This window comes from Cebus imitator, unplaced genomic scaffold, assembly GCF_001604975.1.
Source record: "Cebus imitator isolate Cc_AM_T3 unplaced genomic scaffold, Cebus_imitator-1.0 Scaffold24, whole genome shotgun sequence".
NCBI classification, from domain to species: Eukaryota; Metazoa; Chordata; class Mammalia; order Primates; family Cebidae; genus Cebus; species Cebus imitator.
In genome coordinates, this window is record NW_016107339.1 from 1,658,940 (window position 1) to 1,673,510 (window position 14,571).

Sequence of the window (14,571 nt, forward strand, 5' to 3'; positions counted from 1 at the left end):
AGAATGGTAGATCCATTGACAGCTTGCAATGTGTGCCTGGAATTGCCACAGGCACTCAATGCCAGCTTGTGAAAGCAGCTGAGGGGGCTGTACCCTGTAGAGCCCCAGGGGCAGAGATGCCCAAGGCCTTGGGAGCCCACCCCTTGCATGAGTGTTGCCTGGATGTGAGATATGGGGTCAAAGGAGATTATTTTAGAGCTTTAAGATTTAATGACTGCCCTGCTGTGTTTCAGACTTACATGGGGCCTATAGCCCCTTTGTTTTCGCTGATTTCTCCCTTTTGGAATGGGCATATTTACCCAGTGCCTGTATCCTCATTGTAACTTGGAAGTAACTAGTTTTTGACGTTATAGGCTCATAGGTGGAAGACACTCGCCTGTTTCAGATGAGACTCTGGACTGTGGACTTTTGAGTTAAGGATGAAATAAGTGAAGACTTAGGACTGTTGAAAATGGAGGATTATATCTTGCAATGTGAGAAGGTCATGAAATTTGGGAGAAGCCAGGTACGGTACAGGATAAAATGGTGTGGATTTGTGTCCCCACCCAAATCTCATCTTGAATTGTAATCTTCTGAGTTGGAGGAGGGCCTGGTGGGAATCTGATCGTGGGGTGGATTTCTCCCTTGCTGTTCTCATGATAGTGAGTGAGTTCTCACAAGATTTGGTTGTTTAAAAGTGTGTTCCACTTCCCCCCTCATTCTCTCTTCCTCCTTCTCTAGCCATTTAAGACTTGACTCCTTCTTTGCTTTCTGTCATGACTGTAAATTTCCTGAGGCCCCCCCCCACCCCTCTAGCCCCTGCCATGCTTCCTCTACAGCCTGCAGAACTGTGAGTCCATTAAGACTCTTTTCTTTATAAATTACCCAGTCTCAGGTGGTTCTTGATATCGATGTGAGAATAGACTAATATAGTGCTTAAGCCTTCAACTGACCCTCTGGGCATAGCAGCTCCAGCTACGAGGATCAGCCAAAAGGGCGTTCCTTAGCCTTAAGCTTTCAGGGGCAAAGGGAAGGCCACTTGCCTGATATGGATCCTCCCTTTACCAACAGGCCTATGACAGAACCAAAGCCATTCTTTCTGCAATGAGAGCTCAATAGAATAAAAGTATAAATTCCTGGAAAAGCTTACATAGGCGTTCAAAGGATAAATAATGAGATGCCAGGGATAGGAGGTTTAAAAGCAGGAAGACACTGTAGGAGAGGGTGGTGATGCCACTAAGGGGGAAGGAGGACAACCTCACAGACTGCAATCTGGCCTCTGGCCTTGGCTGACCTCCAACTGCCCAGCACAAGTCAAAGCCCTCATTTCCTTCCCTGTCATGCACATCTGCACTTTAGGGTACAAATAACTGTCCCCAAGGCAATGTGGCACTGAAAGAATAAATAAATGTCAAGTTTCAAGAAAGGTCACTAGAAAGAAGCAAATACTATCAATGACACATTTAATTTAGTATCATTCAAACCCACAAAATATTTCTGGCCTGGGATTGTAAATATTTCTAACTGCTTCACTTGAGCTTTCCCCAAACCATTGTCTATGCCCCCTGGGCAGTATTCAGCATGGGTACAATCTGGCATCTTTGCATTTTATAGAGAGGATGGGGGTGATGTTAAGACATGGAGGAAGAAGACCCAGCATGAGGTAAGTGAGTGTTTCACTGAACCCAAAGGGCACTGTTCTGCAAAGGACATTGCAGCACTCCATTTCCTGTGATTCTGCTCTCATAGGCTTCTCAGATTTTTTGTAATTAAAAAAAAATTATTGTAGCATAAGGATGTTAAAAAGTTGGTTATAAAACCTGTTTACAAAAGCTAAATTAAAATGTCATGCTAAAACTGTTGAAAATGGAGGGTTTTTGATGATGCTCCCTTTGATGTTCACATTTCTTTGCAATGGAATTACTTGATTTGGGTGATGCAAAAAGATGGAGAAAGAAGGAAAGAACTCTCTCACAAAGATGTATAGTATACCCTTCTTGACCTTGAGTACATCTACTGGAAGACAGATTGTAAACAAGGTTTATAAAACACTGAATGACTAAATGTATGTTTCAAATATCCAGGTTAATTTGGTCTTAGATTAAAATTCCTCTTATGAGACTTAAACTGTTCATGTTTAAATTCATTTTATATCTATTCATTTCAATAAACTATATTAAATGGGAATATATTTTAAATGGGACTGTATTTTAATCCAGCTATCATTAACACTGATTAAACCAGAAGAAATTACATATATGTATTTTTGGTGTGAAAATCCTATAATTAGATGAATTCTAGATGCCAGTTTTCAATTCTATCCCTAAGCTTATAAAGAAATCCAATGAAGTCAGTGCTTTCCACATAATATGTTTTCCAAGGAAGTATACGTCACCGACTGAAAAGAAAATCAGATAATTAGGAAAATTCTACTCTTCTGGGAAGGTTGCTCTGCTCAATTTCTCCCTTCCAACCACCAATTTAACTCCAGTTGCCTGAAAATCCACCAGTAAAATATGACTGATTGCAGCAGAACTGGCTCTTTTCAAATGCAAATCCTTCAGGAAAGGATTAAATAAACCATTCTGGCAATTAATGCTTCAAGGGTAATTCACCTATCAAATTGTTGGCTGCCACGTCACATCCCCCAACTGCTGGTCCTTAGTCATGGGTCTCTCTTAACCTTTCTCCTTACCAGAGACTGGCTTAGAAGTGGGCATGGGATTTAATTTTGGTCAGTGATATGGGAAGGAAAGCCCACTGGGAAATTCCCAAGTAGACTTCTCTAGAAGGGATCTGCACGCACGTGTGTGTGATATAACTGGCTCCGTGTCAGCCCCTTTGAGAGAAAATGATGGGAACAAGTTGAGGATAAAGCTACCACACTAAGGATGGGAGAATGGAAAGATAGTGATGCTACTGAACAGCTGAATTATACAACCACAGATCTATTTCAGGACTCTTCTTATGTGAAATAATAAATATCCTAATTTGAGATAATACTTTCTCTTATTTTTACCCAAAGCAACTTGATACAATTCCAACTATTCTGGATGTGTGAGGGGATGTGAGGGAGAGAACTCCTATGGAAGGTATTGTTGACTGCCTACTCAATATCCACCACTACTACCCTGTCCTAGGAAGCTATTTTCCTAAGGGACAATATTGATTGTATTTAATGGGAGAAGAAATAATATGTCGGTGGTTCAAATCTATCTCTCACAGGAAGCTTGTCTAGACCAACACAGCCCATGGTGGTCTGTCCCCAAAACCATTTTGTTTACTGTCTTTACTGTTCATATGGCATTTAATCTTATTCTGGATCTCATGTGGATGACATATTTTAATTTAGTTTTATTACTTAACTTTTCCCTCGTCCAGTTTCACTTAAGGGACATCCTCATTGGGATTCCTCTCTTATATTTCTTAAACAGATATAATGTCTTAAATTTTAATTTATAGATCATGACCTGAAATAGGTTAGGCAGTTCTCAAGCTGTCTAGAAGTAAGAGTCTGCTTTCAAATTTGTTTTCATTTATCTGACACTTCTTGGTATTTTGTCATGATAAACAATAGATCAATGAATATTACAAAAATAAATTCCATTAGTATGACCATAGTATATGTTCAAACTATCAAAGGGCAATGATGAATGCATACAGGGGTCATAAAGACACAGGATGGTCACCCCCCTGTAGTGCTGTGAGCCTTCAGGCTGGAGAGTATCTCATTATGTACCCTGTTTTATGCAGAGATTTTCAGCTCAGACCTTTTTTTTGATTTCCTGTGGTTTAGAGAGGATTCTGAACCATGGATACTTTTAGATCTTTGGAAGTTGGTATGTATTATAATTATTATAAATCATAACAAAATATCATGCTGTTTATCAGGAAACCTACGAAAATACTTCTAGTTGGTTGGTGTGCTTAAATATTAGAACTTATTCACCTAGACAAGTCAATTTAAAGTTTTTCTTTTTTTTTTCTTTATGTGTTTATTCAGACAGGGGCTTGGCTCTGCTGCCCAAGCTGGAATGCAGTGGCACAATCATAGCTCACTGCAGACTTGAACTCTTGGGCTCCAGTGATCCTCCCACCTCAGCCTTCCTAGTAGCTGGGACTACAGGTGCATGCCACTATGCCCGGCTAATATTTTTGTTAAATTTGTTGTAGACATGAGGCTGAGAATTTTTCTTATACTCTATTTTTCGTATATTTTAACCTTAGCAAAGATATTCTTAGAAAAATGATTCAGCAACAATCATAGAACACGACTAACAGCACTAAAACAAATAAAAACTTATTTAACAGAAGAATGATCATCTAAAAATAGACTTCTAGAAAGCTAAGTACTGGATATCATTTATATTATCATGTAAAATAAAGCATAAAAAATTAAAAGTATCAAAATGTTTTATTTTCTCTTCAAGACAAAACAATACCTATCCTCAAAATAATGGTACTACTAATAATGAAGTGAGGTCCAATTTTAAAACTTTCTAATAGTTTTCACATTTCAGTAAAGAAGTATAATGATGTCTTTTATAAACATCTGGCACAAGGCTTAATTGTTCCCTCTTTAAAGACTAAGCTGAATCCTGCCCTCTTTCATTATATGGCCAAATCATGGGCATTAACAGGAGTAAATGTGATACTTCTTTATCTAAAGAAGATAGCCTATGGATTACAGAAAGACTATGTATGATACATAAAAAGGCAATATTGAGAGAAAAGTTCTACAACTCACTATATGATGCTTGTCCAGGATATGTTGTCTTACCTATATAGATTTTAACAATCGTTTCTCAAAACCATTACAAGCAGATTTACCATACTTAGACTGATAGCTATTACTAGATTATCTTAGGTTTTATGTCTCTTTCTACCACTATTTTGGCAATTAACATCAACAATTTCTTGACCCTAAACCACTTGAAAAGATAAACTGAGTCTTGAAATCTGAAAGGTATTATGATATAGTTTCAGGGACAGGAGACCTAAAGCAAGAGATGACTTTGCTTTCATTTCTGGTCACTTGTTTGTATAAGAAATTTAAGTGAAAAGCTATCTTGAACTTTTTTGAGAACATGGAATATTGTTGTATCACATCACACTGGCCTGGAAATGAAAGCAAAGTAGACCCACGTATGGTAGGTACCCAGTCATAGGCTCTGGTGTCCTGGGACCATTCTAGTGGCAGCAGGTGGCTCCATGGGAGACTGAGTCCCAGCTGTGGGCCTAAGCATTTCCAACTGTGCAGTTATGCTGTGATAAGCATCAATCTCAGAAGCTTATATCAGCAAAAGCTGATTTATCATTCATGCTTCCTGTCTATCACGAGTTGGCAGGGAGGTTTTGTTCATGGTGAGAGAGGGAAAGAGAGCTGTGGATGGTCCTGCAGTGGCAATACATATACATCACTTTCAGTCAAAACGCACTAGAGAGAATTAGTCATATGATTCTCACAGATGATAGGGACAAGCAGGTGCAATCCTATTAAGTGCCCAGAATGGTTGAGCACTGGCAAAGTGTACTGACTTAACATACTATTTCTTAAAATAGTAAGATAAAATGATTACTTGGAAAACCATGAGCTTTATCTTAATAATTTCTGCCTACTTCCTTCCCCAAAGTTAGCAAATATACTAAATTTTGGATGATTACTTGTATTTTGTCTCTTGGTTCACAGCAGGTCTATGTAGAGAGTTAGACTTACTTTATTTCTATTTTTACTCAACTTCTCAGTTTTAAGTTAAAGTATCATCATAAAGAAAAGCAATTAATTGGTGTTGCAGACTAATCCATATGCCACCAAAATATGATAGAATGCAAATGAAACCTGTCTCCATATGCCTTCCTCATTTGTTATTCTCTTACCCTGGTTCTTCACAGACACGTTCTTTGTACATGCAGATCATCTCCTCTTCTTATTTATTATGCCAATACATTCTACCTTGTTGTATTTTTTAGCTGTTATTTTTAATCTAAGTTATATATAATACTAATATAAGTGTTAATAAAGTAAAATGGTAAATACAATGAAATAGTGCTTCATACAACTGTTCTTTTTATGAAGAACAATTCCCACAATCTCACCCTCTACTTCTTGCTCCCCAGAAATAACCATTTTTAATTCCTTTACCAATTTTGTTTTTTCACCTCTGTATCATTTATGTATTTATGTACTGATCTAGTCTGAGACAAGGTCTTGCTCTGCACGCCAGGCTGGAGTGCAGTGGCAAAATCACCCAGACTCCAGTGATCCTTTTATCCCAGTCTCCTGAGTAGCTGGGAGTACACTTGTGTACAACCATACCTGGCTAATTAAAAAAACTTTTTTTTTTTTTTAATAAAGACAGGTCTCACTATATTGTTCAGGCTAGTCTCAAATTCCTGGACTCAAGCGATGCTCCCAACCCAGCCTCCCAAAGCCCTGGGATTAGAGGCATGAGCCACCACAGCTGGCCTTTATCTCTAACTTATCTAGACACTGTTTGATTTCTCTTGAGAATTATTCCAATTTTCCACAATGGAAAATGAAGATTTAGTTGTATTGACCACCACCACCTGCTCCCTCCTCTCCTCATGCAAGCACATCGTTCCTATGCCCCATCTTCTCAATGGGTATTGTGTGATTCTGATTAGATTAATATTCAATAGGCTTACATTATAATGTCTATGTAAATTCTAATCCCAGCTCAGTTATAAGGTTTATCACAACCTTTCTTTCTTTTCCTACACATACTTTGTTTTCCTTTGGGGTTACCAATTATCCTTTTTTGGGGTTAGTTTAGCTTCTATAAAGTTATGACCCAAACTCACACCTAGTTGTAGAAATCTCTCAATTTGTTAAAATACATTAGTCATTCTTCTTCTAATTTTATCTTGTTGAAGAAATCTTTCTGGAACCTTCCAACTTGCTCCCATCTGGGCTTGCTACTACTCTCTGGGTCTGCTATTTAGCAGTGCTATAGTCTTGGGATCTCCCTACATTGTTATTCTGGGCATCTTTTTGTTTTGCTTTGGATCCTCTATTTCCTAGTTCTCAGGTATTCCTCCTCCTTAGCTTATGTCCTTATTTTTGTACAGCATATTCTCCATTGGATTCCCAGGGTGCATGAGAATAATTTTTTTGAATCTGTAATGTCTAAACATGGCTTTATTTTACCCTCAAAATTAACTACTAGTTTAGCCAGATGTTGAATCTAAGTTAGAAGTAATTTTTTCTCAGAACTTTCAAAGTATTGCTCCATTATCTTGCTTCTGGTGTTGCTACTGAGAAGTCTGTAGCTATTCTAATTCCTCATTCTTTGTTAGAAATCTTTCTTTTCTAACTCTACAAGTCAGTAAGATTCTTTTGTTCACAGATTTCTGAATTTTTTCAGTAATACATCTGAGTGTAGGTTTGTTTTATCTTATGTGGGTAATTCTATGGACTTTTCCTATCTTAAGAATCAGTTATTTTATTAATGGAAAAATTTCTTGAATTGTATTTTCAATATTTCTGTTCTCTGTTCACTCTGAAACTCCTAATTAAATTACTAGGCCACCTCTCTAATTTTCTTATATTTTTCTCTTTTCTATTTGTTTTATATTCTATTCCAGGGGATATTTGCTCAACTTTATCTTCCAATTCTTCTATTGAGTTTTACATTTTAGAAAAATGTATACATTAGAAAAGTATAACATTTAGAGAACAAGAAAAAAACTATTAAAATATGATTTTTGTTTTCTTGTTCTGGATAGCCTGTTTCTTCCCAATTGCTATTTTCTGTTTTTGTCTTTCAATATTAAATCCTCTCTTCAAGTATCTGGTGATCCTTGGCTGTCTTGTTCATATAAACAAGTATGAACTAAAAAGCTAAGAGGAAATTCTGTGTTTGAATGGAGCTTGTTAATGGTGGGGTCCACTATAAAGTAACTGGCTGGTTCCTCTGAGCCTAGGGTGATTATGTTTATAGGTGTGTGTGTGTGTGTGTGTGTGTGTGTGTCTCTTGTCTAGAGAAAATCCTTCCAAACCTCCTGCCTGAAGAGCTATCCAAACTGTGTGTGTGTGTGTGTGTGTGTGTGTGTGTNTGTGTGTGTGTGTGTGTGTGTGTGTGTGTGTCTTGTCTAGAGAAAATCCTTCCAAACCTCCTGCCTGAAGAGCTATCCAAACTGGTACTCTGGGGAGGACTGGGGTCTCAAATCTAGCATTTAGTATATTCATTACCCCTTTTCCAGTAGGGTGGTTCACAATGGAGTATACCTGATCTCTCAGGCCACAGATATTCTGTTGTATACTTTTCAGAGAACTAAATTTTCAGTCTTTTGCTAATGTAGGGAAGGGAATCTAATTCCTCTTTCAGAAGCTTCTGACCAGTTGTCATGTCTTCAGTTCTACTTTATCCTCATTTGCAGCTCCTGAGCTTGGGAGAATTTTACAATGTAAATCAAGCTGCTTCTTTTTTTATCTACTGCTGACCTAAGTTTCGGCTTTCTGAGGCTGCTTACTTGTCACCTGTCATCTGTTTTCCAAGTAACAGTATTTTATTGCTATTGTTTTCTCTTTTGTTTTCTTATTCTTTGAGGGTTTATCTTTAACTGCTCTTGTTGTCCCTGCAGTGGAATTTTAGGAGGGAACAGAGTTAACTGCTTGCACTAAAGGTGCCAACTTTAAACTAAAGTTCCTCTCTGCTCTTTTATATACTATAGAATCCCAGTTCCTACATGTTGAAGGGATCCCTAAGAGGGCATGCAGTAAACTCTTTCCTTCAGAGAGCAAACCTGTCTAGGTCACTTACGAATGGAGCTTGGAAGTTGTTTAATGTTGTTTAATTTGCAGGTAAGGTGGTTAAAACACCAGAAGTTGAGTGTCTTGCCCTAAGACATACAAAGTCCTACAGATAAAGATTGTAATATTCTATTTACTTTAAATAATTATCTCTCAAAGGTTTCATAGTTTATTTTTCTAATTTAGGATAATTTCAGCTATAGCTAGATCATTTTTCTTATTACCTTGGCAATCTCTTCCACTGGGCAGATGAGTTCTTATTAAGACATGAGGTATCAAACTACAGTCATGTGTCACATAATGATGTTTTAATAAATGACAGACCATACATATGATGGTGGTCCTATAAGACTATAATGGAGCTAAAACATTCTATTGTCTAGTGACATCATAGATGTCATAATGTCATAGTGCAATGCATTGTGTGTTTGTGGTGATACAAACCTGTGCTGCCAGTCATATGTAAGTATGGCACATACAATTATGTACAGTTAATAATAATAATCAATGACCATGTTACTGGTTTACATATTTACTTATACTACTATACTCTTTATCATTATTTTATAATGTACTTCTAGTTATATATATAAAAAAAAGAGTTAACATTAAAACAGTGTCAGGCAGGTCGTTCAGCAAGTATTCTAGAAGAAGGCATTGTTACCACAGAAGATGACAGCTCTAGTGTCACTGCCCCCAAAGACCCTCCAGGGAGACAAAACGTGGAGGTGGAAACAATGATACTGAGGATCCTGATCCTGGTTAGGCCTAACATGCGTGTCTCCGTTTTTAACAAAAAAGTTTGAAAAGTAAAATAAAGAAATTTTAAAATAGAAAAAAGCTTATAGAAGAAATATTTTTGTACAGCTATAAAATGTATTTGTTTTGAGCTAAATGTTCTTACAAAAGAGTCAAAAACTTAAAAAAATTAGAAGTTCATAAAGTAAAAAAGTTACAGTAGGGTAAACTTATTTTGAAGAATTATTTTTTAAATAAACTTAGTGTATCCTAAGTGTACAATGTTTATAAAGTCTACAGTAGTATACAATAATGTCCTAGGCCTTCACATTTACTCACTGCTCAATCACTGACTTGCCCAGTGCCACTTCCAAGCTCCATTCATAAGTGACCTAGACTGGTGTACTGTTTTTTTTTTCCCTGTATACCTTATCTTATATTTCTCTGTATCTTTTATATGTTTAGATACAAAAATACTTATCATTGTCTTATAATTGCCTATAGTATTCAATACAGTACCATGCTATACAGGTTTGTAGCCTAGGAGTAACAGACTATACCATACAGCCTAGGTGTGTAGTGGGCGGTACCATCTAGTTTGTTTAAGTACACTCTATCATGTTTGCACTGTGATGAAATTCCCTAACAACGCATTCCTCAGAATGTATTACTGTTGTTAAGCTATGCATGACTATTATAAAATGTGGTTAAATGTGAAGTTGGCTTATCATAATTTTAGACACAACCAGGTTTTTAAAGCAGTGGATATGCCTTAGATTTTCCTTTCAAGAAATGTATATAAAAAATTTTACAGGCTGGGTGCAGTGGCTCATGTCTGATCCCAGCACTTTGGGTGGCCGAGGCAGGCAGATCACTTGAGCCCAGGAGTTCCAGAGCAGCCTGGCCAAAACCTAAAATGTATTTTTAGGCAAAACCTAAAATGTATTTTTAGTCTCTACTAAAAATACACAAATTAGGCAGGCTTGGTGGCACACACCTGTAATCCCAACTTCTCAGGAGGCTGAGGCATGAGAATCACTTAAACTCAGGAGGTGGAGGCTGCAGTGAGCTGAGACTGTGAGACTCTGTCTCAAAAAAAAAAGAATTTTACGGAGTATCAAATATAATTTAAATGTAGTTTGTATAGCTTTTTAAATGGTAAATCAATTATTTTTAATTTTCAAGAAATATTTAAAATGGAAAAAACAGCTTGGTTTGTTTCATTTATTTGTTAAATTTTATAAGAAAACACAGGCTTTGACAAAAAGGCATTTGCCGACGGAAAAAAGGACTGGGATTTGGGAAAGATTTAACTTATTTTAAAATTATGCTACCTTTTTTTTTCCAGTGTAATATAGACTACAACCCTTAAATATTACTGATGTTTAATAATAAAATACTTTTGATAAAATAATTCCTTTTAGTCCATAAAAGTTTTGAGAGCTTTATAAAACTACACACTAACAGAGCTTTCATAAATGCAGCTCTCTATAGAGGAAAATGAAGAATGAAGAGAAAACTCTCCTTAAATACTTACAGATTCTTTTCTGCCCATAGTTTTGCTGTGTGAGCGGGAACGAGAGATGTTGCTAAAAAAGGAATCTTTTTTAGTAGCAGATGAAGGTGGAGAGCCAGTGAATTCTCTTCCTCCAGGCAAACTCTCAACACTTGGAGATGAACTGATGTTTTTAGAACTTTGCCCTGTAAGAAAAATTAAGTAGCAATAATGTAACACCAGACTCTTTCACTAAGCTATTGAACCTACTGCTTTTAATAAATGATAATCAGTTATAATACCACTAGGTTGATACTATCAACACGATGACACTATGACGTATTAAAATGCATGCATTTTTATGTATCAAAATAGCCACTAGTTTTTTAAAAAATGGCAAAGTATCTACCACTATAGTTTTCTATGTTATTTATACTACAATTATCCAAGCATTGCACACATCAAAAAAGAACTAAAAAAATAAAAATAAAAATGTCAGTAAACAATGGTTAAATGACTAGGTTTCCTTCACTAAAGGAATCATCCCTTAATTATAGAAATCAGAATCTATTATACTGCACTTTATATTAGCAAGATTAAAACATGCAAATCCTTGGCCAAAGTTTTTCAAAAGTGCATCTCTCTTCTTCCCTCTGGTACGGGGAAGGTGTCACTGAGAATTCAGAATATTAAGATTTTGGCAAAAACCTGAAGAAGGTGAAGTACCTGCTTTGCAGAAAATATGCAAGAACAGCAAGTACTAAGGCCCTCATGCAGTGTTCAAGGAGATCACAAAGTGACCAGTAGCTGGAGCTAAGAGTGAGGAGAAGGGTGAGAGACGAGGTTTGAGGGCAAGCAGGAGATCAGAACAGGCAGGGATTTGTAGACGATTGTGATTACTTTTACTCTGAGAAGGGAAAGTATGGGATGGCATGAGAGCGTTTGAGGAGAGGAGTGACATGATTTGACTTACATTTTAAAAGGATTACTCTGGCTATTGTGTTGAGAACAGAATCAGAGTTGGAAAAGCAAGGGTGAGTCCAGTGGAACAAAGGCAAAAGCAGAGGAGTCAATTTTTGTTCCGGCAAAAATGTAAGTACTCAGAATGGTCATAGCTTGGTAGTGACAGCTGGTCACATTTTGGACAAAACTGGATTTACTGATGAACCCACTAGGAGTATGAGAGAAAGAGAATAGTAAAGTTTAACTTCCAATTTTTAGCCTAAGCAAGAAAAATGATGGAGCCGCTATTATTGAGGTGAGGAAAGCGAAGGGAAGCAGGTTTTAGGAATAAGATCAGCAATTTAGTTTTAGACCTGCCGAGTCTATGGTGCCTAGTCAGATATCCAAGTAGAGATATCATATAAGCAGTGGGAAATGAGTCTAGATTTCAGGGAAGAGATGTGAGTTAGAGATATAAATTTTGAAGTAAGTACCATAGAGACTGTATTTAAAACCATGATGTTATCAATGGAGAAGGGATAGAGAGAAAGGGATTTAGGCCCGTAGATTGGCCCCTTAGAAACGTTTAAGTTTAAAAGTCAGAGATATCACAAGAAAGCAGCAAAGCTGACTGAGAAGCAGCAGCCAGAGGTAGGAAGAAAATCAAGTAGATAATAATAGATATTGTATAGACTAACCTTCCCCAAATTGGGTCAAAAATTGTTACAATAGTTAGAATAGTTATTATCTACTCCCAATCCCTGGCAGTTCCTGATTGTCCCTGATTTCAAGACAATTTTATTACACTGAAGCTTCCTCTGTATTAAACATCAGGGATTCAGATTAAGTTTCTGTTCTCCCAGAGTACAGAACCTAGGGGTAAAGGAGGTAAATGATAAACCAAGAATGCTAACAAGAATGTTACCTTTCTTAGGAGAGAGCTATTACCTCTTCTGTAGATAGGAGACAGTCAAGCCACATTTCACAAGGAAGTGTGGCAGGTTTGAAGGGCTGATATATCCCTGTTTAAGGAAATATTTGTGACTTCAAGAAAGATGGTTAGCCGATAGCCTCTAGCTATTAGATTGCTCAGGATCTGCCTCAGGTTTTGAACTAGATCATGCTCTTCTCAGGGTGGTTCCCAGCTAGTGACTAGGAATAAAAGGTCTATCCATTTCCAGTCAACACAGGACTCCTCTAATAGGAAATCTTGGCTGCAGAGTTCCCTGCTGAGCTGGCAGAGACTTGTTGGGTCCGCATCATGGTCTGTCCCCATCCCTCTGGCCAACTCTAATGCCTCCTCTTTTATTTTCACATGTTATTCCCCCAATAAACTTTCTGTACGTCTAATTACATCTCAGGGTCTGCTTCCTGAAGAATTCAACCTGTAATGCAAGATATTGGAGCTCAGCCTTGAAGGACTCCTGAAGTTAGGAAAGAGTAGAGAACCGGCCCCAAGGCCTAGAAGTATCCTATGCTTACTTCAGGTCTAGACTATGAAAATTTCACCTAGGCCTTTATTTCTTCCCTTCTCTGCTTCCATGTTTGCCATTCACCACCAGGACTTTAGGCTTTAACTTCTCTGGGTTACCTTTTCATGGTAGTAATCTTAATAGCACAGGGTCCTAGAATATTAGAAGTGAAAAAGATCTCAAGAACCATTTTCTCTTTTTAAAATTATCCCAATGATATGCAAATACACTTTCATTATAAATAAACTGTGAATATAACACTTAGAGATATAATTCATATGTCATAACATGCACCTTTTAAAATAACACAAATCTGTGTTTTTTAAAGTACATTTACAGAGATGCATGACCACCACTATCTACTTTTAGAACAACTTAATCACCCAGAAAAGAAAACTCATGGCCATTAGTTATTTCCAATATGTCCTTTGTTCCCGTAGTCCTTGGAATCACAATCTACTTCTGGCTCTATGAATTCACCTTTTCCAGACATGTCATATAAATGGAATGAAACTATATGTGGTCTTCTGTGACTGGCTTCTCTTGGGACAGTGCTTGAAAGTTCATCTGTGTTCTAGCATGTATTAGCACTTCATTACTTTACATTGCCAAATAATATTCCACTGTATGTGTATACCACATTTGGTTTATGTATTCATCAGCTGATGAACATTTAGCTTATACCCATTTTGGCTATTATGAATAATGCTGCTATAAATATTCCTGTATAAGATTTTATATGGATATATGTCTCCCTTTGTGTCAGGTAGATATTTCGAAGTGGAACTGGTGGGTCAATATGGCAACTCTGCATTTAGCATTTTCAGAAACTGCCACAGTTTTCAAAAGTGACTACACCATTTTTACATTTCCACCAGTACTGCATAAGGGTTCCAATTTCTCCACATGCTTGTCAACGCTTACCATCAGCTATCTTTTTCATTTCAGCCATTCTAGTGAGTGTGAGATAGTGTCTCATTGTGATTTTGATTTGCAATTTTCCAGTGAGTCATGATATTTAGCATGGTTTTCAGATGCTTATTAGACACTCATCTTCTTCAGATAAATGTTTATTCAAATTTTTTGCCCATTTAAAAAATTGGGGTATTTGCCTTTTTATTTTTTAGTTTTAAGTGTCCTTCATGTGTTCTGGGTGCAAGTTCCTTATCAAA

The 14,571-nt window shown here is 37.0% G+C and overlaps 1 protein-coding gene across 10 annotated transcripts in view; it reads right to left on the reverse strand.

Moving 5' to 3' along the window:
• Nucleotides 1-14,571, reverse strand: part of TBC1D5 (TBC1 domain family member 5) — a 553,318-nt gene that overhangs the window by 40,547 nt on the left and 498,200 nt on the right. For all 10 annotated transcript variants that reach the window (XM_037736376.1, XM_017522211.2, XM_037736379.1 and 7 more), the window contains one exon: nt 11,028-11,191. In XM_037736376.1, the coding sequence (XP_037592304.1) occupies nt 11,028-11,191 (164 nt within the window). The remainder of the gene's footprint in view (nt 1-11,027; nt 11,192-14,571) is intronic.